The sequence below is a fragment of the Neodiprion lecontei genome, chromosome 4 (assembly GCF_021901455.1).
Source record: "Neodiprion lecontei isolate iyNeoLeco1 chromosome 4, iyNeoLeco1.1, whole genome shotgun sequence".
Classification (NCBI taxonomy): domain Eukaryota; kingdom Metazoa; phylum Arthropoda; class Insecta; order Hymenoptera; family Diprionidae; genus Neodiprion; species Neodiprion lecontei.
In genome coordinates this window covers 3043537-3066812 of record NC_060263.1, presented here as the reverse complement: position 1 = coordinate 3066812, position 23276 = coordinate 3043537, and the positions used below count along the sequence as shown (strand labels likewise).

The window sequence follows — 23276 nt, the reverse complement described above, 5'->3', positions numbered from 1 at the left end:
TGGTGCACCAGGTTGCACCATATAATTTTTTGAGAGGAATCGATTGATGAGAATCTTCGCGATTTTGAATAGTGCTCGAATCGATCCTGCGACGTAACATATCGACCTAATCTTTTGTGAGAATGCCATCTTGAAATTTCGAGAGGTAATACCGATCATACCATAATACCGATGTTGAACCGTGCCGTGCTGAAAACGTCGCGACGTGCACAAATGTTACAATTGTAATACGCGATAAATTATTCAATTGTTTTGTACGAATTCGCATGCTGTATAACGATCACGCGAACATAATTATCTTCCATTGATAGGTGAAATCTTATTTGAGACAATCATTAATTGCTGCAAAGTTAAGTTAGGTTAGAAATCTTTTGCCCGGCGTAGTGCCCTATTTACAGCAGCCTTAATTGTGTTCAAGCATCCACAAATAGTAAATGCCTACAAGCCTTGATCTAAGAGTTATCCTCACAGAAAACAACTAAGGTAGTATCATCTTATTCTAAATTCCAGTGTCTGACAATGAACCCTAGAAATTCTAAAATATTCTTCGTACACACAAAAATAATATAACCTTTTAATTGAATACGTGTGTAATTTTGTACACATGTTTTATCCCACGAAAGTATTTATACTTAAAAGACAAGTCAAGCTTTTGACAAATTTAGTGTTTTATTTCAATATCCTTTACCATCACAATGAATTCAATATTCATACATGAATAAACCTACAAATTGAAGTGCATAGATGTGTTATAGCCCTTAAATGAGCTTTACATGTTTAAAATGGAAACTCTGGGTGTTTTTCAATACCCTTAAAAAACCCGAAGTCGCAAACCCGGGCCGATGCTCCCTGATCCAATACGTTTAGTTCGTTCATATCTTCAGGCGCAAGTTCCCAATCAAATAAATCAATATTTTTTCTGAGCCTGTCTGGGTTGGTACTCTTTGGAATAGCAGCTATTCCTCTCTGAAGTGTGTATCTAAGCAAAATCTGAGCCGGTGTCTTTTTTCTTCGTTCCCCTATTTTTACAACTACCGGGTTCGATAACAGATCGGGCAGAGAATCTACCTTGCCCATTAATTTGACCAATCCTCTCGATCCCAGCGGGGAATATGCCGTCACTGTGATTCCATTTTTTTTGCAGAAATCAACCTACGAAAATAATTATGGTATATAGTTCAATGCAGGTACCCTCGAGCATTAGTTTCAACTAGAATCTTACCAATTCTTTTTGTTGGAAGTAAACATGCAGTTCTATCTGCAAGTTAGAGATTGGTAATTTTGATGCTGACATTACTTTCGTTATCTGCTTTATATTGAAATTTGAAAGACCGATTGCTTTTGCACGACCAGCCTCAACTTGTTTCTCCATTTCTAACCATATTTTCAAATGATCTGTGCTTTTGTCAAGTTTAATTTCGCCATTCTTGTCTACTGGATGTAAATCTTCGTTTACTTCCTCCAGACTAAACGGTGTGTGTATCAAGTAAAGATCCAAGTAGTCCAATTGCAAATCTTTCAGAGATCTTTTAATCCATTTCTCTACTCCTGAAGGTCGATTTCCGACAGGGGGAACCTTTAAGTGTTTAAACATTGGCTTACGGTACAAGTTTTTGATTACAGAACACAAGGTCGAGATTTTGGTTTCTTGTTGATACAACTCTGTGTACAATTTCTATTTACATGTAAATAATAGTTGTTTTTACCTTGGATACAACAAACAGTTCTTCCCTCTTCAGTTTTCCAGAGCTAAGCCACTTGTGAAGTACCTTACCAATTACATGTTCATTTTCATATACTGGTGCTGTATCTATGTGCCTATAGCCTGCTTCCAAAGCTGTATTTAGTGCAGCCTCTAGCTCAGCATCTGTCGCCTGTACGATTATTCAAAATCCGTGTTAAACAAAATAAATATTCTTTGTATGTGCAGTCCTTCTTTGCTCTATCCAATCATAATCGACTCAAAATGTATACCATGTGACGCTTGTAATTATTCACATTTATGTAGGTAGATATTATACAAGATCTAACACATAAATAATTTATGGGAGCTACTATACATACTTGCCAAGTTCCAAATCCCAAAGCTGGCATAACTTGCCCAGTTGGCAATGTTAAGGTCATCTTAGAGGCCATGGCTGTGTAACGTGTTACTTGCTCGATCGTATATTTGGGACTAATTGATGTACAGTTATCTGTGGTCCTCGAGGCAGTAGAGAAATATTTTTCAAGTTCCCCACCATTACTACCACTCAAAATGGCCGCACATAACGGATTTTTTTTATCTTAGGGCCTTGAGGGCCTCGATATTACTCCTAGAACCAACTTTCACCTATCCACATTCTTCTTCTGGTGTTCACTCATCCGGCAAGGATATTTCTAATGATCATTGTTATGCACATCAGAAATGTGTAGCTGAGTTCAGGGTCATGAAAATGTTACATGAACAAAATATCCATCAAAGTCTCTAAGGCAGCCAAAAGATGTGTTACGACAGATTACGCTCAAAGCGATCTATGCCCTGGCGAATTTAGTAATTAACTCCAGAAACTGTGACGCCTATCTCTTAAAAAAAAAACGTTATATCAAATGCGTTTATGTCGTTGGTCAGATACAGATTCTAATAGCATGATCTCTTAGCATGATCGAGGGAACGTGTTTTACTTGTGTGTACATTAATTCTTATCACAATTCATATACACTTATTAACCATTTGAAGGTCTTTCAAGTAAGCAATTATAAGATATTTGTTGTATATCATTACAGGCAGACCTGCATGTGTATGTAGATCGGCGTTTAAATTTTTTATGATTCCGGTATGTATACTTGCATAAAATGTGGGGCAGAAGTGGATGAATTGTATCGAAGGTACAGTCCAAGTGTCCTGAAGGTTTCAAAATGTGTAAGTGTTTTCATCTTCCTTTTTCCCATTGGAAAACTACCTAATGATGACTAATTAATTATCTGATATCCAATTGTTCAAACATTTCTTATTCCAGGAGAAATGTGGCAGTATAGCAGATAAATACATAGAGTATGATCCAGTAATTGTTCTGGTTGACCTAGTTTTATTGAACAAGTCCGCATACAGACATTTACTGTATAATAGTGGTTTCAAGTCCTATTGGAAACTAATAGTTGTCCTCGTCCTTGGAGAGTCATTTAGAATCTGGTCTTCGGGCGGCTCTAAGGAGCCATTAGCAACTGTTTTGCCACTGCACAGAGATGACAAGGATGCATATGAAGGAGAAAGAAGCTTTTATATATTGTTGTTACATACAACACTCTCACTTGGTGCATTTTTCTGCGCAGTAATCGGCGTTACTGAATTACGGTGGTTAATTTCAGGGAACAGACCTATCAAATATAGTGCTCTTGATTTAGGAAGGGCTTTGACTGTGGGGGGTTGCGCGAAACTAATTGGATTGCTCGATATGGTCTGGGGACACATTTCTCCAGATCCTCACTATGCTCTGATACATGGATACACTGTACTATGTCTCCTAACGGCTTATTCAGGTGATTTGAGAGAAAATACGTTTCATTATTATGTGTTATCAAAAACACGTTGCAAGTGTTCTTCTTCTTGAGGTATTTAGTTCTTTATTCACTACAGGATATGATTGATAACATCACATAATAATATGATACAATAAAATAATTAGAGACTTATTGCAGTGGTTTGCGAAAGTGGGAGAAGCGGATCATTGGTTGGGCTGGCTGGTGGGATACTAGCGTACGGATATGTTACTGCCAATATTACATGGATACATCGAGCTTTTACCAATACTGCCAACTCTACGGCGATAAATGCCATGGTCCAATAAACGTGAACTAAAATCCTTACTAAACGTCTTTAACTGGAAGTATGCTCCAGCCTAATACCAGCCTGTCAAAACCACACGAAAATAAATTGCAGATACCTCCATCCTCTGCCCAAGCAACCGAACAAACCATTCGCCTGTGACCCTAGTGAAATAAATGACACCGATTAAAAGACAGTGCAACCCAACGATCTATACCAATTATTAACCGTAAGAAACCTCCATTGGAAAATTGACAAGTGACGTAATATGATATGTACGTATTATGAAATATTTCATCGCCATATACCTGTCTGCTCGTTCTTGGAAGCCTGGCCAGCCTTTGCCCACTGAGGTCAAAGAGTCTGATCTGTCTGTTGTCATGCGGTATAGCTACTACACCACTGCTCGAAACGGCCAATCTGTTAGCAGCACTGTCTGCGCGGATTGTTGCTAATGGGCTACGAATATTACGCAGCTCCCAGACCTTAACACTCCGGTCGTCCGAGCTTGATACTATCTTATCTTCTCTGGTAAATACTGCAGACGTTACTGTTCTGTGGGAAAATATCCAACAAAAATAATGAAAGTTCATCAAAAAGGAAACAAAGTATATAATTAAGTATATTCCAGAAATGAGCAACCAGAAATTGAAATTGATGTATAAAAAACATACTCCGTATGCCCCTGGAAGACCGACACTGAATGTATTGGTTCCCTGAAGTCCCATAGTCGAAAAGTGCTGTCTTTGCTGGACGTAACGCACAGCCTATGAATATGATGGGTTGAAACATGAGTCAGCTCCTGGTCATGCCCACACAGAGTATGAATGACTTCGCCTGTTTCCGTATCATACAGGTTAGCAGTTCTATCCCAAGATGCTGTGACTAGCTGCTCTGCCCCTGGTAGCCAATCTGCGGCTATGACAACACCTGAGTGACCCAATAGTTCCCGGACAGGTGTCCTCAGAGTGGGCAGTTCTTCCTGTTCATCTATAGACCCAACGCCTGTTGTCGTCCTGTCTGAAACCATGCCTGCAATTTCCTCCGAAGAGGGCAGCTTTTTTGCTTGGTCCCAATTTACCGCAGCTTGCCAAACATGTGCAGAGCAATCTCCACTTGCAGTTAATGCCAGGTCTCTGCTCGGATGAAATCTAACGGAGTTAACCGATCCGTTATGACCTGTATATTGCAAGAGACAACGACCACTGTCGATGGCCCAGACACGAGCAGTATGATCCGTGGAAGCTGTTGCTATTATTGGCTGACCTAATCGTCCCACCGTTACTTCCCAGATCCCGTCTCTGTGCCCCACGTATTCCCTCTGCATGGTACAAGACATGGTGGGATTCTTAAAGCTGGAAACAATCTTGCTGGTTTGAGCCTTCAGCTTGTGCGAAGTCTTCACCTTCTGGGCAGAGCCACCACCCATCGCTGCAACGCATACCGTGATGTTAACATACACTAAGTCGAGTGATTAACAGGCCGCGATATTTTCTTTCAATCTTAATGGGATGCTTACATTTTTGTTTGGAAAGATTTTTTGTGTCCGGATAATCCGTTAGATCCCCAGGAGGTAAACTGCGCTCTCCGGAACCATAACATTCTCTTTCTAATCTTTCATTTAATGCATCTACCTTCTCTTGAACTGAAATTTCAAATTTAATGATATAAGTACTTTTTTCACAACAATCCGCAGTGCTGTAATCAGTGTCGCATAACCGGAATAGATCAAAATCTACTTACGGCCAACATTTTCTGTGTATAACATCTCGAACTCTTTTTCTATTTGCTGAAACGCCTCGTGTAATCTCGAGCGTAAAAACTGCGGGACACCTCCATCATCAGGATCGGAACGAAAGCTGACATAATGCAGGGCTGTTGGCTGCAGAGGAGTTGAGCCGGCTTGACTCTGCTGAGATTGCAGTTCTGTATCTGTGCTACTTTGTACACGAGGAATTGAAATTCTCTTCGTTTTACCACTGGACTTCCCTCCCGATGCGGTAGATGGATCGCTGGGCATATTTCACTCGCGGGAGTAAACTATTTAATCTCACTATCAGTAAGTCACATTTACAAATGCAGGAATGGTCATTTCATAATTAAATAACTAGAATTTTTTTTTTGTTTTCAATAAAAATCGTACTAGTTGTAGTTATACAGTGGTTGAGTTTGAATGTCAAAAATCCATCCGAAAATTAGTGAAGAGAAGGAGATCAAGTTACGCAAAGCTCGCGAAGTGATTGAAGCTGGATGAGAAGTTATCACAAATTCCAACTCTCTTCGTCGTTGTTGATTTTCACCATTTTAGCACAACGTCACATTGTTTCACGAATAAATCTATGAAAATTTCGCGACACTGCACAAAGACATTTGTAGAGTATTGTAGACTAGCCCACAGCTAACATGTCAGGGGGAAGCTCATTGACTAAAGCAGTAGAGACTGCTGAAAACGACGCTGATATGAATTGCGATACAGAAGTTTCCTACCATGACCGACCAATGTAGTTTACAATCCCGGTTGTAGCTATAATCACCACTGCATTGATTACAGACGCATCTTTTTTCGTCTTGTTTTGAAGCCTCGTTTGATAACAATTCAAGACTAGACGTAATACCGTATTCAAATCGCCTCGGGATTTACATGTGAAAGCATTCCTGTCAGATAAAGCACGCGTCGTATCATAATTCGATGACCCTTGTTACTTCACGAATTGCGACCGTCGCCGCAGTATCCAAGTAGACGATATTCCACTAGTCGTAGGTTAGGTTAAATTTAACAAGCTTGTTTGATCAGTCTGTGCCACGGTCTGTGCTAACAATATGGCAATCATAAACACCGGTAAGAGAACCGAATGAATCAATTTTACTATATATTATTAGATATAAAATATTCGGGTAGCAGTGAATGTAATGCGGGTTAGAAAGACTTTGGCCGTCTTTGGAACGGGGCTGGTGTTAGCAGGATGTGTTATGCTTTATCTCATGATGGATTTGGCGCTGTATCCAAATGATCGTGGATCTAAGCTTCCACTTAAAGATGTAAGTTATCGAGCAATACCATATGGGCAAATTTATTTTCATTTCACGGAGGTTTGTTTTTGATTTGTGTTTCCGCAGAGCCAGTGGCTGCATTTTGAAGATCGACTGTCGAAGCTGGAAAAAGATTTTATTCAACATCATGAAGCCATGAATGCTATTCAGATCGCTGCTCAAACTAGAGATGTGGTGAATTCAAATAATTATGTGAACAATCTAGTCAGATCAACACCGAAACCGTTTCATATGGATCACTTGATCAACACCAAAAAGAAGCAATGCAGCTTTTTGCCAGAGCAAGTACCGCAAGTCGACGTTCAAATGTTGGAAATATATAAGAAACTAGAGTTTGACAACCCCAACGGCGGTGTTTGGAAACAAGGCTGGGCAATAGACTATGATGAGAAACAGTGGCATCCGACAAGAAAGTTGAAGGTGTTCGTTGTGCCTCATTCCCACAACGATCCTGGCTGGTTGAAGACGTTTGAGAAATACTATCAGACTGAAACTCGAGACATACTTAATAATTTGGTTTCAAAGCTTGCTGAGGATAAAAGACGCAAATTCATATGGGCCGAGGTATCGTTCCTCCAACTTTGGTGGGACGAACAGAACAAGGAGACTCAGGATATGTTCAGACAGTTGGTTCATGACGGGCAGTTGGAAATTGTTGCTGGCGGTTGGGTCATGCCCGATGAATCCAGCGCCCATTGGTTGGCTCAGCTAACCCAGTTGACCGAAGGTCACCAATGGTTGAAAAATAATTTAGACTTTGTTCCCAAATCAAGTTGGTCGATCGATCCATTTGGTCTGTCGCCTACTATGCCTTACTTATTGAAGGGCTCAGGAATGGACAATCTATTAATTCAAAGGGTACACTACTCTGTTAAAAAACGATTAGCCAGAGATAAACTACTGGAATTTCGATGGAGGCAACTCTGGGACAACGACGGATCTTCTGAGATGTTTACACATATGATGCCGTTCTATAGCTATGATGTACCACATACTTGTGGTCCTGATCCAAAAGTTTGCTGCCAATTTGATTTCAAGCGACTTCCAAGTTACGGTCTTACCTGCCCTTGGAAAGTACCACCCCAAGTTATTAGCAGTAATAATGTTGCAGAGAGATCCATGCTCTTGTTGGATCAATATCGTAAGAAGGCGCAGCTGTATAAAACTAATGCGTTACTGATACCATTGGGCGATGATTTTCGGTACAATCATCGCACCGAATGGGATGCCCAGTACAACAATTACCAGAGACTCTTTGACTACATGAACTCACATTCAGAACTCAATGTTAAAATCCAGTTTGGAACACTTAGTGATTATTTTGACGCTGTTCGGGACGAACAGATAATAGAGAACTTCCCGACCTTGTCTGGAGACTTCTTTACATATTCGGATAGGGATGACCACTACTGGAGTGGTTACTATACTTCAAGGTAATTAGTTTACCAAACTAGCACTAAAACATTACTGGTTCAAAGTAATATTATTTTCATCCAGGCAAATACAAAAAACATGTACAGCGTTGGTCAGAACTAGTAAATAGATTCAGAAGCAACGACAAGCATTGTAAAATGATCATATTTTCAGGCCATTCCATAAGAGATTAGATCGTGTACTACTAGGCTCACTGCGGAGTTCAGAGATCCTTGCTGCGATAGGTTGGGTTCGCGGCGGTGATCAATTAGCAGAGAAAAGTCTCTTTGACAGACTGCAACGCGCTAGAAGATCACACTCTCTGTTCCAGCACCATGATGGCATAGCAGGAACATCTAGAGACCACGTAGTCATTGATTATGCTGAAAAAATGATAACTGCCTTGAAAGACAGTGAGCATGTTTTGCAGCAATCAGTTATGCATCTATTAAAAAGTCAGCAGGATTTTCCTATTGATCCTAAAATTGCATACTTCACTCTGGATGAAGCCAGGTACAATATTTCAATACCGTGTCATCTATATTTAACATTAAATTTTCATACTTTTCCAAGTTTCAAAGAAAAGCTTATCTATTCGATTACAATTATATTATAATAATCATTTTTTTTCAAACCCAAATGGTCTCCTAAAGATTGGATTACACAAATCCTGGAAATAAACGTGTGCTCACTTTCGAAGCAGAAACATTATCACGGAGGGTGATATTGTATAATCCACTACCAAGACAAAGGACTAAAATTCAGACACTGCTTGTATCGACACCATACGTAAAAGTGACTGATAGAATCGGTCATCCAGTTCTGTGTCAAATATCTCCAATTTGGGTAGAAGTAGGAAGTTTATCTTCTGCAAAATTCGAACTTTCTTTTGAAGTTACTGTACCTGGTCTGGGCCTTAGCACATACTTAATTCATGTTCTTCCCAGTACGTCTTTAGCGCCGTAAGTGAACCAATCGTAAAATTATTTCGTCAAAATATTATTACTGCTATTTGGACAAAAAAATACATCAATGAACAATCAAAGTTATTGGTTTCATTTTCTATTTCAGACGAGTTCACATCGCTAATGTTACCTTATACAATGCTCCAGCCCCACCGTCAGCTGTCCCAGGATTTGCTCATCTCCAAGCTATTCCACAGAAACGGGAATTCTCTATTCAGCAGAGGTCAGAAGTTGTGGCATCATTTACCGAGTCAGGACTTTTGAAAGCAATGCGCGTCGGCAATAATACAGTTCCGATCCATCTTGAGTTTGTAAAATATGGGACGAAGCCCTTTGGAGACAGAAGTGGGGCATATCTTTTCTTGCCCAACAAACCGGACCCTGATGTGATTCCTGTACCACATGATACGGTTGTTCATGTCGTGGAAGGACCTTTGCTATCAAGGGTTTATCTACAATTACCTCACCTCTTTCATACCTGTACATTATTCAATTCACCTGACAGCGACGGACTTGGTCTACACATACACAACGAAGTAGACATTTCAGATACACAAAACTTTGAAATTGCTATGAGACTGAACACAGGCATTGTATCCAGGGACCAATTCTTCACAGACTTGAACGGCCTTAATGTAATTATTGCTCTACCAGTTTCAGTTTACGCATTTCAGAGATATTGATGCGCAGAAATTTCTATTCGTAGGCACGTTTTTTTTTTTTTTTTTTTTATTATTATTATAACTTAATTTAGCATTCTAATACTAATATTTCGCACATCGTGTGTCAGTTTGTTTTATAAGTCTTATGCACATTAGAATCTGACATATGTTGAAATCCTGAATTCAAATATGAACTATTTCACAGATGGTGAGACGCCAGAGATTTCCTAAGCTACCAACACAGGGAAATTATTATCCACTGCCTACAGCTGTGTATATTGAAGATGAACGAATGAGACTGACAGTAGCTACAGCACAGCCGCTGGGTGTTGCTTCAATGGGAACAGGTCAGATTGAGGTAAAGTAAAAGTGATCTATACAATTTTTTTTAAAAAATGCTGATTTAATTATAGTCGTGTGGTCTCTATGGCTAGTAAAGTTTAATTAAACACAATCGGATCAAATGAGATCGTGAATGGCAGACTCAGAATCATATTTAAAAAATTTTTATTTTTATTCGTTCATATAAATCTAGTCGTATGTTACAGAGTGACCTGCATCTTATTATGTGGATATAGATTCTATATTGTAATATCATATTACAGATTATGCAAGATCGACGACTCATGCAAGATGACAATCGAGGCTTAAGCCAGCCGGTAACGGACAATCTCTTGACGAATCATATATTCAATCTGGTCTTGGAAAAACGAACTGCCATGCCTTGTTCTGGAGGATCACCAGCCTCAAACCATCCGGCAGGTTTACTGTCACTGGGTGCTTACCTAGCTACTCAAGGATTGCTACACCCGATTATGGCTTTCCATCCTTCAGATTCGACATCAACCGAACTACATCCAGAGTTGTCGCCATTACGTTTTGATTTTCCTGCCGATATAGACATAGCCAGTTTGAGAGTTTTCCCAGTTCCCGAAGGGGCTGGCAAAGGTATGGGACTGGTCCTGCATAGGCAAGCGTTGGATCTCTGCTGGGGTGATAAGTCTTTCGTACATCGGACTAAAGTATCAGACGATGGAGAAGTTGATTTAAGAAAGTTCCTCGGAGACATGGGAGATTGGACAATAAGTGAAGCTCCGCTGACCTTCACTAGTGTTGGACCATCTTTGAAGTCCCCAATAATTAATTTGTGTCCACACGAAATACTGCCGATCTTATTTCATCGGGCACAATCTTAGTTTTCATGCATTGTTATTTGATGGAATGAGTTTCGTCTGCCTTAGGGTTGACGATGCCCAAATTGTGTTTGCTAAGAATGATGTAATGTACCTTTTCTGTGGTATAAGGATTCGTACTGTCAAGCCGGTACCTGAAATGACGGTGGGTCTTATGTTATGCAATACTCTTGTGATGATCAAAGTTTGTTCAACTAAAACATAGTTTTTAAAGTTTGAATAATAATAATAATACAATTTGAATACCCAAGTGAATGAGAAAACGATATTGCTGCGGGATTGTGTTTGAAGACAGTCATAACAACTTTTTGCATTTGGGTTTGAAAGGCCATTGATTCCAATGCTTGCATCATAAAACGGCCTAATCCTCTGCGCCTGGATGATGGCTCAAGCTGTATTTCATAACTACACAGAGCAGAAAAAATGAAAGATTACAGTTCAAAATAAAATAGTATTAAATATACAGTCAGGAACAAAAAGTAAGATATGTAGACTACGCAGGTGTCAGAGTTTAAATAATGAATAACATTTGACAAGTGAATGCAATTCGATGTCAATGTATCAGTAGACTAGAGGCTTTAGTATATGAATTCATCATTTACAACTTTTCCTTCACCGTGGATATTCTATTGCGATTACTTACAAATTTAACAATTACATCTATTAATTTACCAGTACAGAACTTCTACACCATAGTCTATATCAAATCTGAAGTGCGAAAAACCGATTGGTATGTCTTCAGCAGATGCCACTAAATACCAAGCAGCTGGTTCTAGTAATTCAGTCTGTTTAGCCACGAGATCCCAACCCCACGCGGACTGCTCGTACATTTGCTTCATGTTGCGTTCCATGAGATCGAGAATCCAAGATACAGTTTGTTTTGACAAATCTGTAACCCTCTGACATGTGACCTCAATTAAAACTCCGTCTTTGGATTTGTATTTGTGAAAACATTCTAGAGTGGCAAGAGGATCTATTAGAGCATTTGCTTTTTCTACAAGTTGTTTGGCAGTTTTCTCTTTTTCTGCCTGAAGTTGGCGCCTAGTCTTATGTGCTCTTCTCTGAAAAACAACAAAAATTTATCATTTCTCAAGAGTAAGGAAGACGTGAATTCAATACGCACCTTCATGTTGACAGCTTTGGAAGAGAGATCGATCATTTGTGTCTCAAATTAAATTTCGTAATCAAATGCGTGGTGCTGCATTTGTGGTATTTATCATTTTTGTGAAATAGTAACAAATACAATTCCAGAAGTATCTATCTAGCAGCTTTTTAAAAATCAGCAAACATTAGTGAAACAAGTGACACTAACTCTGGTATATCTTGGTTTGCGGCTACTGGTATAAGTGGAACCTGGATTAAAAATGCAACAATTCAGAAAAGTGGTACGGTACTCGGTAAATCAATCTATGAATTTTCACATTTAGACCCAACAGTTGGAAAAGTACGAATGATCCTTTTGCATGCGAATAAATCTGAAATAAAGTAATACACTTTCATCTCTGTTAATGTCTCGGTTCTTCCTACTTTGTTGAGACCTACTGACTATAAGTTAAAATGCTGTTGTTACTATACTAGTTTTGGAATACACTGTGATGTGCCAGAGCATTAATTTTAGAATCGAGTAACCATATTATTTCAGTTTATAGTTTACAACGTCATAGACACAGTTCATCGTGACCTCATGCCAAATCAAACGTCTACACACCAGCAAGGGGACCCTCTAACATGCTAATAATGGATTTTGATGGGACTCGGGTATTTTGTAGAGGTATTTGCCCTAAGTACCAGGCTGACGGGAATTTATGCACCAAGGTTTAATTTCCGAGAAAATCGATGGTGAAGTTTCACGCAAGGTATATACTATTTTTTTTCTTGTTCATGTATGCAATATTACTAAATATGAATAACAAACATTGCATTAGAAGTTGCGGGCAAAAGATTGCTATACAATGTATGGTAGTAATTTCAGTTATTTTATATTATATATATATATATGCAACAATGGTAGCTAGTATTTATTTTGTGATTATTTTTTGATAGCGCGCTGTCTGATCCTATGATGTTTTTTGAATCACTGAATCCAAGTCGAGCTAGCAGTGAAATGGAAGGAATCCGATAAAAATGGAAGCGCAGCTTTCATCGCCCACGGTTGTAAAATCTGTGTTGTCACCTGATAAGAATAAAATTAATTAATCGTAGCATATCAGACATGTGTGATTCCGTTATTTGAATAATAAGAATACTCTACACTATTCTTTAATGTATTATTTAGTTTTTATCAAATTATTTACTTGTTCAGAGTTTTCTCGTGCTCTCAGAAATCGTTCATATGTTTTACTGTCAATAGTTTTCCATTTGTCAAAGTGGGTTCCTCCTCTTTTTACATTATCTCTCTATCGATAAATTTGTGACATTTGTTTCAAATGAGGGCATGCTCCTCTTTTTTTTAAACTTTGCTGACAATGGAACGTAATCTTTTGGCTCTGGTGCAAATTCTTCAGGAATGTATTCCTCTTCATCTTCCGCTACATTCTCACACTACAAGATACATTACTGTATACCTTAAGAAGATCGCACAAAATGAAAACTCGTACTCATAGAAACTCAACTTACCTTAGAATATTCTTGTAATTCGTCTAACTCATCAATGCCGATCAGGTCCTCTCGTTGATGATGATTTTTTTGTCTTCTCTCTCTTCTGTGTTCAATATATTCTCGAATTCTGACAAATTTGGTTGTAGTGGTTCTTCTTTTATCATTAGAGCAGCAGCTTCCTCTATCTTACACTTTTTTATTTTTAAATTTAACCAATATGGCTTCTCGTATTATTTGCATTATTTCATGTACACTCTGCTAAAGACAGGCTGCGAATGATTGGCGATCTAAAATTCCGTTGGGGTTTTCCCGAAGTTTCCGTGCCACCGACGTGAAAGGGAAGAGTCAGTAACAATAAACGCAGGTAGCGAAAAATGCCGAAATAACTGGTATTTTGATTAAGGGCTGAATAGTTGGTAATAAAAGCTCGTTTTAAAACTGTACAAAATCTTACCAAGAATCGTACGTTGTATAGAAATTTTTTGCCCAGCAACTTTCTAATGCAATGTTTGTTATTGATATTTAGTAAGATTGGATATGGGAACGATAAATAAAATAGTATACACACCGGGTGAAACATTACCCTCGATTTTTTTGGAAACCATGCCTTGGTGCATAAATTCCCGTCAGCCTTGTAAATAGGACAAATACATCTATAACATACCTGAGTCCCATTAAAATCCATTATTAGCATGTTTGAGGGTCCCCTTGGAAGTGCGCTCGTTGAACAGTACGTAATTCGTTCGAGAGAAAAGTTTCTTTGAAACAATGTTTTCAACTGTATTAGCGGACAATCAACAGAACGGTTCCTTCAAAACAACACAATTATCAATCACCAGAGAGAGACCATATCGCTCACAAATAACTTATAAGATGTAGCTGATAGCGCTTTTTAGCCGGTCTCCTAATCAAGCTCCACTAAAGAACGCCGCCATTATTTTGACCTGACGGCAAAATGCCGCGGTAGCGATACGCAGTCGGCGGTCTGCGACAAAAATCGCTGATTGTGAGTATAGAGTTCAGTGATACCGACGCAACGGAGAAATGACGCGCATCAATGCATTTTCATGAGCAATTATGCCGTCCATGAAAATTCAGCCAGAGAGTGCTTAGTTTTCAACATATCTTCAGTCAACGTTGTGTGCGTCGTCTAGAAAGAATATTTTATCCACGTTTAACGATGGCCTCCCGTAAATATTTTCAAATTTGAAACGGCTCTGATCGTCAAACACGTCCATCTGTCGATTCAAGGTTATGGTGAAAGTCATTTGTGTCTTTATTCAATTTAACCGACGTTTTGTGCGCTTCCAATAAAATTTTCGGATTATGGAGTTCAGGGGGAATTCCAATAACGGTACGGAGACGAATTTAATTGACGTTACGATTTTCGGCAGCCCGCCACCCCAAGCCTCGTCCACTGTTGAAAGAAGGCCCAAGTACGTTATGAATGATTTTAATTTTAATTTCCAAGTACCAAATGTAACTAGTAAAAGTGTTGTAGGGTGGAGCAAAGAATCTTACGGACCCCATGCATCGTTTAGTCTTCCAAAATTTTTATTCAAATGCCTCCAATGCCTATTTTTTGTTCCCATTTTCTCTCATGTGCGTTTCTCTCTGTCATCCCGAACTAGAAATATTCCTGATACTTGTCTCACATGTTCAATTGATTTGCAGCTTAACAACTTGGGGAGTACGCCAAGCAGCACAGGATGATAACAAAATCAAGTACTCTATTCTGAACGATACTGACGCAAAACAAAGTACCATAAACTCATCACTGGGAATCCTCGATAACATATCATCCTGTAAGTTTCTTGGTTTTTTTTTTTTTGCAATCAGTACCATGTAAAATGGATGGAGGTTATTTCATTCCCAAAGTGAAAACAATGATTGATTCTCGTTTACTAATAAAGATTGGTACAGCAAAGTTTATATTGCTTAAAGAATATGTAATATCACAGTGCTCGATGACAGCGGCGTTATGGAAGAAAAAAAGAATTCCAGCATTTCCAATACAATAGAAATTGAACGACAACTCGCTCGAAAGTTACTCCAACGATGTAGTGCACCGAGAGAAGCCACTTTAACATCAGGTAAATATTATATCGTATGGCATCATTTATTCCAACAGAGATTTACAGAACTGATAAAACTAATTTATGTGCAGACTGGGATAAAGAAAATGATGGGAATATTCAAAACCTAACAAAAGATAATACTCCCTCCACTTTAATGGACTCAGGGCAACAGAGTTTACTTAATAACAGTGATACACTTGAAGAAAAGCCAGAAGCTAATCAGGTACGAGGATCTGAAGCGATTTTGTGGGTAGAGTTTTCAATCCAATCTTTTATCTTGACCTGAAATTTGTTTAGATAATTTTCAAGCCAAATGAAATATCCGCACGTTCCTCAGTGCTGAAGAATAGTTTCGATAAGAGCATTGGATCATCTACCTCACCAAAGAGCAGAGATGAAATTAGTTTTGATACATCCGCTGCTGCGGAACTTATTGCTCAGTTTGGAGATGAAGATTTCCAATCTGGCTCGAGAGTTGAAAGTCGAATGGCAGCAGATGAATTGTCATGGAATCAAAACTATCCTTACGCTATGCCGACGAATATTTTAAACAGCGGTGAAAAGGAAAGATTAGAGTTATCTTGTTTTTCGGGAGTCGTTGGAAATTTTGATTTGTCTTCAACGTGAGTTTTAAGCGTTTTTTAGTAGAGCTCAATATTAATTTTTTCATCACCTTTTTATGTTAATGATTAGTTTTATTTTTATCTATTAGGATTATATTTTGGTTTTGAACATTTTATTTTTAGATCTTCTACTGGCCGGAGAGTTTCAGTTGGTGAATTTTTTCAGCGTAAATGTGGTACTATTGGGCAACTCCAGGAAACTGATTCGGTATCAAGACCCAGCTTTGGTGAAACAATTAAGAGTCCAATAAAGCATCGACCTCTAGTGCCATTAGTGGAGAAAACAGCAATGACAGCAGGTAAGGCTTCAGAGAGGCATTCAGCGTTTGGAATTTATATTCATCATTAAATCACACGCGATTGCCAATACTAAATGGTAGCAACGTGTCACCAGGGTCTTGATCTCAGTCTCAACCATTAATACTCTCATCTATTGCAAATTACAGATTCAAGTCTGAGAGAAGTGAATAAGGAAGCTATGGAATCTGTGAATTGTACAAACCAACACAGTTTGATGAGTTTGAGTAGTATTGCACAAGCGCTTTCTGATGTTGAGAATGGTTCTCCACGCCGTTTGGTGGACGCACTTATTGAAGCCAAAAGAAGAAAAAATCTTCCTCCGTCTCAGCTACTCAATGAGTCAACAAGCAAAAACAGGGATACTTTTACTTGCCCCCCTCACAGTTTACCATTCAATTCATCGGCAATGCCTGTAAATGAAAAACCTGAAAGAGACACAAAAATGAAAGGGCCTAAGTTCTTATTAGATTCTCCTAAATTGTCACTGGATAGTAAAACTGCACAAGAATCTCTGACACACAAATCAAAATTAACTAGGATGTCTCTGAATGTGGGATTAGGTGCGATAGAAAGTCACAACATAAGTGAAACTTACAATTTTGCGGATAAGTGCACTGGCGGCCGGAAAAAAACGAGTAGTGCAAAATTGGAGAAGACTTTCGATGAACCGAAAGACACGAATAAGTCTTGCGTTTACCATTCTAATGCCACTCGTAATTTGTTATCTTGCTTGGATGAATCAATAGATGCTCACAAGCCTAATCTAAATTGTCAAAATTCCAAGCAAAACCCAGATATATCTGGAAAACACTTGTATGACGATCAGGATTTTTCTCAGACTCCCAAGAAAGAACAAGATAAGCTTCACAATTCAATGACATTTCAAAAAATTACATTGGCGCCACTACGGAGTTCTGCGGGTTTCTTGAAAGGCATTAAGAGTGAAAATAATAAGACAGCAACCCCAGAATTGATTTCAAGTTTTAACAGGTCCTTTGAAAAAACTTTGCGCAGTGCAAAGACGTCATCTCTTGAATGTAATGCAGATCCGGAATCCAGTTACAACATTTCTCAGTATAATCAGATTGAAAAAACAAAATCACAGGGTGAGATTGGAGTGATTTTACTTGCGTCAGTTATTACAGAAGTTTGAACATTGTTGCATAGTGCACTTATCTTTGCAGGGGATGATGTAACAGCCAAGAATACCAATGAATTATGCAGCTGCATTGTTGGTGTACCAAAAGAAGCTGAAATTGAATTATCGAATGGTACTGACCGATGGATGACCTGTACTCTAAAATTACATCAAATACCAGGAAGCAAGGAAAACATAGTATTGAAAATTCCGCAAGATACTGTATTGGTAGCACCCAACGATGCAAAGCTTGTCAAGGTTTGGACAATTCACACAGCGATAACTTCTAGATTATGAAATGCTAATGCTAATGTCTTTGTTTAGAATTTGTATCTACACGTAGATATCTATCTTCTAGATTGGTGTGACCGTTCGTCAAATGAGGGAACCTGTGATAGTGGTGATCAACATAGCTGTATCGGATGTGGTTACGCGATCCAAGAAAGTAATCAAACATGTCATGTGTTTTGTACCCGAGGAACCTCAGGTGCGTCAGGCGATACTTTTGCTTCCACTCAGTTATACATGCAGCAGATTTCCTTTGATAATTACACCTTTCCACAGATTGATCTCATGATTCATAATGGAGAAAATAAAATTGATTTTCAAATCGTAGCTGAAAAATGCAGCAAGACATTCCCCGTCACATTAGAAAATAAAAACAATGCCGAACTTCCCATAAGATTAATTATTGCCAAGGTGAGCTATTAAGTGCACATCAATCAACTGCGGAACAGTATTTAAAGTTATCACATTACCAAGTTAAACTGCGTATTTATTATTTCTTGAAATTTTCAGCATCCTGACCAACCGCAAGTATTCAGTATTGATTGTTCTGCTGATGAAACTGCGTTTAGTCTCGACGGAAATGAGATCAAGTATAACTTGACTCTTAAACCTCACCAACAATCCACTGTCAACATTCAGTTCAATGGAATTCCTTTATCCTCATTCAATGGTAAGAATAAATCATCAACGCTGTAGCAGCAGTCTAATCCATTTCAAATTCCGTTCATTTCAAGCTTGTACTTTATTCTCAGAAAGACAAATGCGTAGAAGTAGGATTTCAGATTCATTTTCATTTGTTACAGTACAAAAGGATCTCTGTCATGCAACAGGAAAGCTTTTCGTTCAGCTTCGTACAGATGATAGCAAGGGCTTAATGTTGAGAGAAATATCACTGACTGGTTCTATTGGTGTATCTAAAATAGACTTGGTTGATACGCAATTACCTATAGTTGTTCCAAAAAGAGATAGCAAATCAATAGGTCTTGTGAACTCAGGAGTCTTTGCAGTCACGTTATCCGCCTCACTTGTTGAAAATGACAAGTCGACCAGTTGTGCAGGTGATTTTTCAATCAAACCAAACACCCTGTGCCTTCAAGCTGGTGAAAAGGGCGTTATCCTCGTTACTCATAAATCCCGGATGATCGACTCCAGCGAAAGGTAATAATTTAATCGATATAATGAATTAACATTTTCTATCGAAGATATACCTAACTTACTTCATGCGCAGCAGACAAGTGTTCGTCAAAGTAATCGCAGGTGGCAACGAATATTACTATCCAGTAACGGGGGATAGTAGCCACCTTCGTGAGCAACTATCTCCAAACAACATGCAGCGCTGTACGACACCACTATCTCAAGAAAGAAAATCGAAATCTCCTACATCGCCACAAAGTTCAGAATCTAACCGGTAGTAGATATGATCAATAAGCAGTAATATTATTACAGATTGAGACGTGTGATGTTCATGTTGTACAATTTTTCGTGTCATTCTCTATCCATAGCTCTGGTAATTGTGGACGGCATTCACCCTACAGCGCGGGGTCAACCTCAACGGTCTCAGGGGATGTAATTCCACTTCAGTCCACGCATGCAGCACTGGTATGGAGCAGTATTAAAACCGGAAAGTCGGATATCAAGGAGTTTACAGTTTTGAACAAGAGTGATAATAAACTCAGACTTCAAGTCAGTATTGTTGATAACAACAAAAGTTTCAAAGTAAGTATCCCACCTGCATAAGGTACAGAGATTGAGGTTCGCACAGGATATACTGTGTCTTCCCATGGAGAAACACAAGTTTTAATCAGAAAAATTGTAATTTTCACTCCAGTTTCTTAAGGATCGTCACACAGTTGGGACAAATATGGTATTAGCTTTGCAGCGCATGACAAGCAAAGTAATATCTGTTCAATTTAGCCCAAGTAATCCCGGAGCATGTGCTGGAAAAATAATATTCTCCCATTACAGTAGTGGAAAAGAACAGGAAGAATCTTCACAACGAAAAACAGTCTGTATTAAATCTGCATTTTATTGTTAAAATTCAATGGGACCAATTATTGCTAAACGCGATATAATTTCAGATATTTTTGTATGGCTACGGTGGTGTTGGGAAAGTTGAAATTTCAGAAGCATTTAAAGACACCGGCGGGCTGATGTGGCTTTCCCTTGGTTATATGAATACAGTTGGGAATTTAAGTGCAAAAATCAAACTGCAAAATACGGGAAATTTATGTTCGTATGCCGTTATCAAGCTGATACCAAAAGGTCAGTTTCAGAGGTCGTGTATCTTTAAATTCTGATTAAATATAATACCCCTTTCTTTATTCTACCATACTATTTCAGCTTTGTACCCGGAAATGATATCCAGCTGGCACGTGACTCCTTCGGAGTTGTTACTAGGGCCTGGCGAGGTTCAGTGGATAAAATTAGAGTTTCATCCAAGACGAGAAGACCTCGCTTTAATACGGCGTGCAGACATATCTCAAATAATTGGAACGCTGTCTATTACACACGGAGATGAACCAACAAGATGGCGTATTCGAAGGTAAATGACCCAACCCAATTGACTCTAAAAGTTTTGTTCAAGTTCGATGTTTCGGGGCTGACTGATTTAATATTAGTATATTATTTAAATCAATTTGCTTCTAGTAGTTACGTACACTACATAGGTATACAATAGCCAAGTGAAGTTGTATGTAATCCACCTCTGCAAAGCTGGCTACCAATTTTTTCATTGAAACTCGAACTCACTATGGCGGTATTACTTGTTGCAGGCTGTATAAAAAATTGAAAGAATCCGGTAAATTCAGAGGACAAGATGACGATATATTTAAAAATATTGTTTATCCATTGTGCAGAGTATTCCCAGGAGAGGCATTGATACAAGATTTGAGCCTCATCAAAGACACAGTTGTAAGGAATTTTTGCCTTATACCTATTAGAAGATCCGAACATCTATTATGTATGCCAATATATACCTATATTTCAATTTATTTTGGATTTTCAAATGATAAATCTGTTTTGCCGTGTAAGAGAGGGGGGGGGGGGTTAGCACTCGGTATTCAAAAAATGTCTCCTTTCTGACATTGTCTAAAACATTCCAGCAACATCTTGGTGATCTCTGTCGTGGTGTCTATCAGCATCAAGTGATGTTGACGATGGAAGTTAACGCGGATGACACGTTGACAGTGTTGAACGACAACGCTGATGACACACAGACGTTTAATTCTATCTGCAGTGATAGCAGTAGTGTATTCACTGCTGGATGCAATAGTTACATGCTATCAGAGTGAGGAAATATTAATATTTGCAGCAGCAGCTTTTATTTTGAAGATCATATGTAATCGGATGATTACGATACATCACCTAAAATATTTCAGGACAATAGTAGATGGAAATGGGAGAGAAATTTCTGAAAATGATTTTACAGTGACACCGGGAGTTGTAAACTTGACACCACCCTTCAGAACTGAAGCAACCGTAACGATTTCCAGCTTGTGTAGCGTCGCGCAGCCATTTGAAACAGTTTTGTCCCACAGTGAAGGTGTAAGCATTGTACCCACGGAAGGCATGATTCCAGCCAGGAGAAGTTTCCAATTAAAAGTGCAATGCAGTAAGCAAATAAAGAAAAACACAGAAGCCGTACTTCAGATATTTATGGAAAATCATAAACAATCGGTTTTAATTATGATATCGTCCAGCAATTGAAAGTATCCAATTTTAGTATTAACACCATTATTTGCGCACGTACTTAAAATAATTTTTGACTGAATTTTTTTACTATACATATATTATACATTCCTGTACGGTCGTAACATATTAACGACTAGTGGTGAATATGTCATAGCTAATATTGATGTAACCAGTAAATTGTGCATGAAAACTTTCAAGAGAGGAAAAGGAATTTATTTGATACTTATTAGGGTTAGCGTAGTAATGGGGTTTCTTTATTTTATAATCAACCATACATGATCATCATCCATAAAATATGTTTGGTACATGAAACAACCAAATTTCGATTTTCAATTTCATCATCTCAGTTCCCTAGTTCGGATGTAATCTCAAAGTTGACTTTACAACCCATTCCTAACATTTGAATTATTCTGCTCATGTTATAGACGTCATCTATTCCTGAATGTAGGTGACCTGTATGCGGTAAATCAAGGTGTCTGAGCATGTTCACTAAGCTTTTCGGATAATGTCCCGTCGCAGTATAAAATGATGTTTTCAAATTGATCCATTTATGAAAATAATCTGGGATGACCGTTTGAGTGATGGCGGATTGCTCGGGTAGCATTACCCCCAAGTCCCAATTACCACAAGTTACAAATGCACCATTACAGGTACCCTTCAAAAAATTTCCTTGATCCAACCATTCTTGAAACTTTAAAAATATTTCGGGGAAGTGTTGACGATCATCCACCATTTCTTGTATAATACCGGTTAAATCTGTGCAGTGGGAAGTCAGTACAGGATGGATCTGAGGTTTGATATACTCGTGAAATACATCTTTGACTTCCCAAGTTTTAGTACACAGTGCCAGGCATGGCAGTTCTATTATCTCTTGAGGCCTCAACTTCATATCTTTTTTGCATGTTGCCTCGAAATCGAGAACAAGCAAGTATTTAAAACTTTGTGTCACATTTTTTCTCTTATTTATTTTGAATGCTGGGTGAAATTGCAGGAAACGTTGCGCCATCATATGTATACATGTATCGGTTCTGTGCCTGACCTCGACGTAACCTCAAAATTTTATCAATATACAGTTGAAGCTTACGAGCAGGAGTATCAGCAAAAATTCATTAAATAAATGGTATCAAAGTTTGACAATAATTCAGAGAATCGACTCTATTCATTATATTGTTTTTCAAATTTCTTCACAATAACAACAGAGATAGTTACGGTTTCTCCCTTATCGTACTTCAGTGTCGCACTACAGTCTCAACACACCTCGGAAATTCGAGGTATAATAACATTCATACCTTGCTGCTATATCCAATCATTGATCAACCTTCATTATCGAATTAATTAAATTTTTATTATATTATAAATGATTTCGCATTATGAGGTAATAATACTGTGCTTAAATATGCATTAATAAAAATTTAAATCTGCCGGGCAAACAAAACACGATCGGTGTGACATTGGTTGCAGTTACAGTCGAT

At 38.4% G+C, this 23276-nt stretch overlaps 7 protein-coding genes across 13 annotated transcripts; 3 read left to right on the top strand and 4 right to left on the bottom strand.

Moving 5' to 3' along the window:
* The first annotated feature begins 151 nt into the window (after positions 1-151).
* On the top strand, positions 152-4015 carry LOC107224164 (protein ARV1). Of its 2 annotated transcripts, none has more exons than XM_015664109.2 (4): positions 152-483; positions 2767-2902; positions 3000-3519; positions 3679-4015. In XM_015664109.2, exons 2-4 carry the CDS (start codon positions 2819-2821, stop codon positions 3825-3827), a joined length of 753 nt encoding a protein of 250 aa, XP_015519595.2. In that variant the 5' UTR covers positions 152-483; positions 2767-2818; the 3' UTR covers positions 3828-4015. The 2 variants fall into 2 exon arrangements, with proteins under 2 accessions (XP_015519595.2, XP_046593329.1); XM_046737373.1 differs by lacking the exon at positions 152-483 and adding an exon at positions 2559-2666.
* Positions 651-2287, bottom strand: LOC107224163 (aldo-keto reductase family 1 member A1). The gene is made up of 4 exons (XM_015664108.2): positions 2065-2287; positions 1707-1874; positions 1223-1576; positions 651-1152 (listed from the first exon to the last, which is right to left on the bottom strand). The coding sequence occupies exons 1-4, from the start codon at positions 2134-2136 to the stop codon at positions 778-780; spliced, it is 969 nt and encodes a 322-aa protein (XP_015519594.1). The 5' UTR covers positions 2137-2287; the 3' UTR covers positions 651-777.
* LOC107224162 (WD repeat-containing protein 37) lies at positions 3584-6196 on the bottom strand. Its single transcript, XM_015664107.2, has 5 exons — positions 5549-6196; positions 5325-5450; positions 4480-5236; positions 4114-4360; positions 3584-3969 (listed from the first exon to the last, which is right to left on the bottom strand). The coding sequence occupies exons 1-5, from the start codon at positions 5823-5825 to the stop codon at positions 3847-3849; spliced, it is 1530 nt and encodes a 509-aa protein (XP_015519593.2). The 5' UTR covers positions 5826-6196; the 3' UTR covers positions 3584-3846.
* Positions 6197-6367: 171 nt separating this feature from the next.
* On the top strand, positions 6368-12588 carry LOC107224161 (alpha-mannosidase 2). The gene is made up of 7 exons (XM_015664106.2): positions 6368-6844; positions 6923-8289; positions 8444-8782; positions 8923-9231; positions 9341-9869; positions 10102-10254; positions 10502-12588. The coding sequence occupies exons 1-7, from the start codon at positions 6716-6718 to the stop codon at positions 11090-11092; spliced, it is 3417 nt and encodes a 1138-aa protein (XP_015519592.1). The 5' UTR covers positions 6368-6715; the 3' UTR covers positions 11093-12588.
* On the bottom strand, positions 10780-12354 carry LOC107224165 (N-alpha-acetyltransferase 40). Of its 2 annotated transcripts, XR_006903897.1 has the most exons (5): positions 12213-12354; positions 11762-12150; positions 11336-11494; positions 10999-11223; positions 10780-10913 (listed from the first exon to the last, which is right to left on the bottom strand). XR_006903897.1 is itself a non-coding variant. In XM_015664110.2 (4 exons), the coding sequence occupies exons 1-4, from the start codon at positions 12246-12248 to the stop codon at positions 11106-11108; spliced, it is 702 nt and encodes a 233-aa protein (XP_015519596.1). In that variant the 5' UTR covers positions 12249-12354; the 3' UTR covers positions 10780-11105. The 2 variants fall into 2 exon arrangements, 1 of the variants encoding a protein (XP_015519596.1); XM_015664110.2 differs by having other exon boundaries at positions 10780-11223.
* A 2126-nt stretch (positions 12589-14714) lies between the features above and the next one.
* Positions 14715-21997, top strand: LOC107224169. 5 transcript variants are annotated; one of them, XM_046737344.1, is made up of 20 exons: positions 14715-15123; positions 15362-15492; positions 15649-15780; positions 15855-15988; positions 16063-16388; positions 16512-16687; positions 16835-17794; positions 17873-18084; positions 18185-18313; positions 18391-18525; positions 18625-18784; positions 18918-19272; positions 19343-19522; positions 19617-19830; positions 19943-20119; positions 20193-20376; positions 20455-20656; positions 20886-21024; positions 21216-21400; positions 21542-21728. In XM_046737344.1, exons 1-20 carry the CDS (start codon positions 15014-15016, stop codon positions 21582-21584), a joined length of 4284 nt encoding a protein of 1427 aa, XP_046593300.1. In that variant the 5' UTR covers positions 14715-15013; the 3' UTR covers positions 21585-21728. The 5 variants fall into 5 exon arrangements, with proteins under 5 accessions (XP_046593300.1, XP_046593296.1, XP_046593298.1 ...); XM_046737340.1 differs by having other exon boundaries at positions 14716-15123; positions 19346-19522; positions 21492-21997; XM_015664120.2 differs by having other exon boundaries at positions 14717-15123; positions 21492-21997.
* A 39-nt stretch (positions 21998-22036) lies between these two features.
* On the bottom strand, positions 22037-22814 carry LOC107224168 (ERI1 exoribonuclease 3). The gene has a single exon (XM_015664118.2). The coding sequence runs from the start codon at positions 22811-22813 to the stop codon at positions 22148-22150; it is 666 nt and encodes a 221-aa protein (XP_015519604.1). The 5' UTR covers position 22814; the 3' UTR covers positions 22037-22147.
* Positions 22815-23276: the final 462 nt, after the last annotated feature.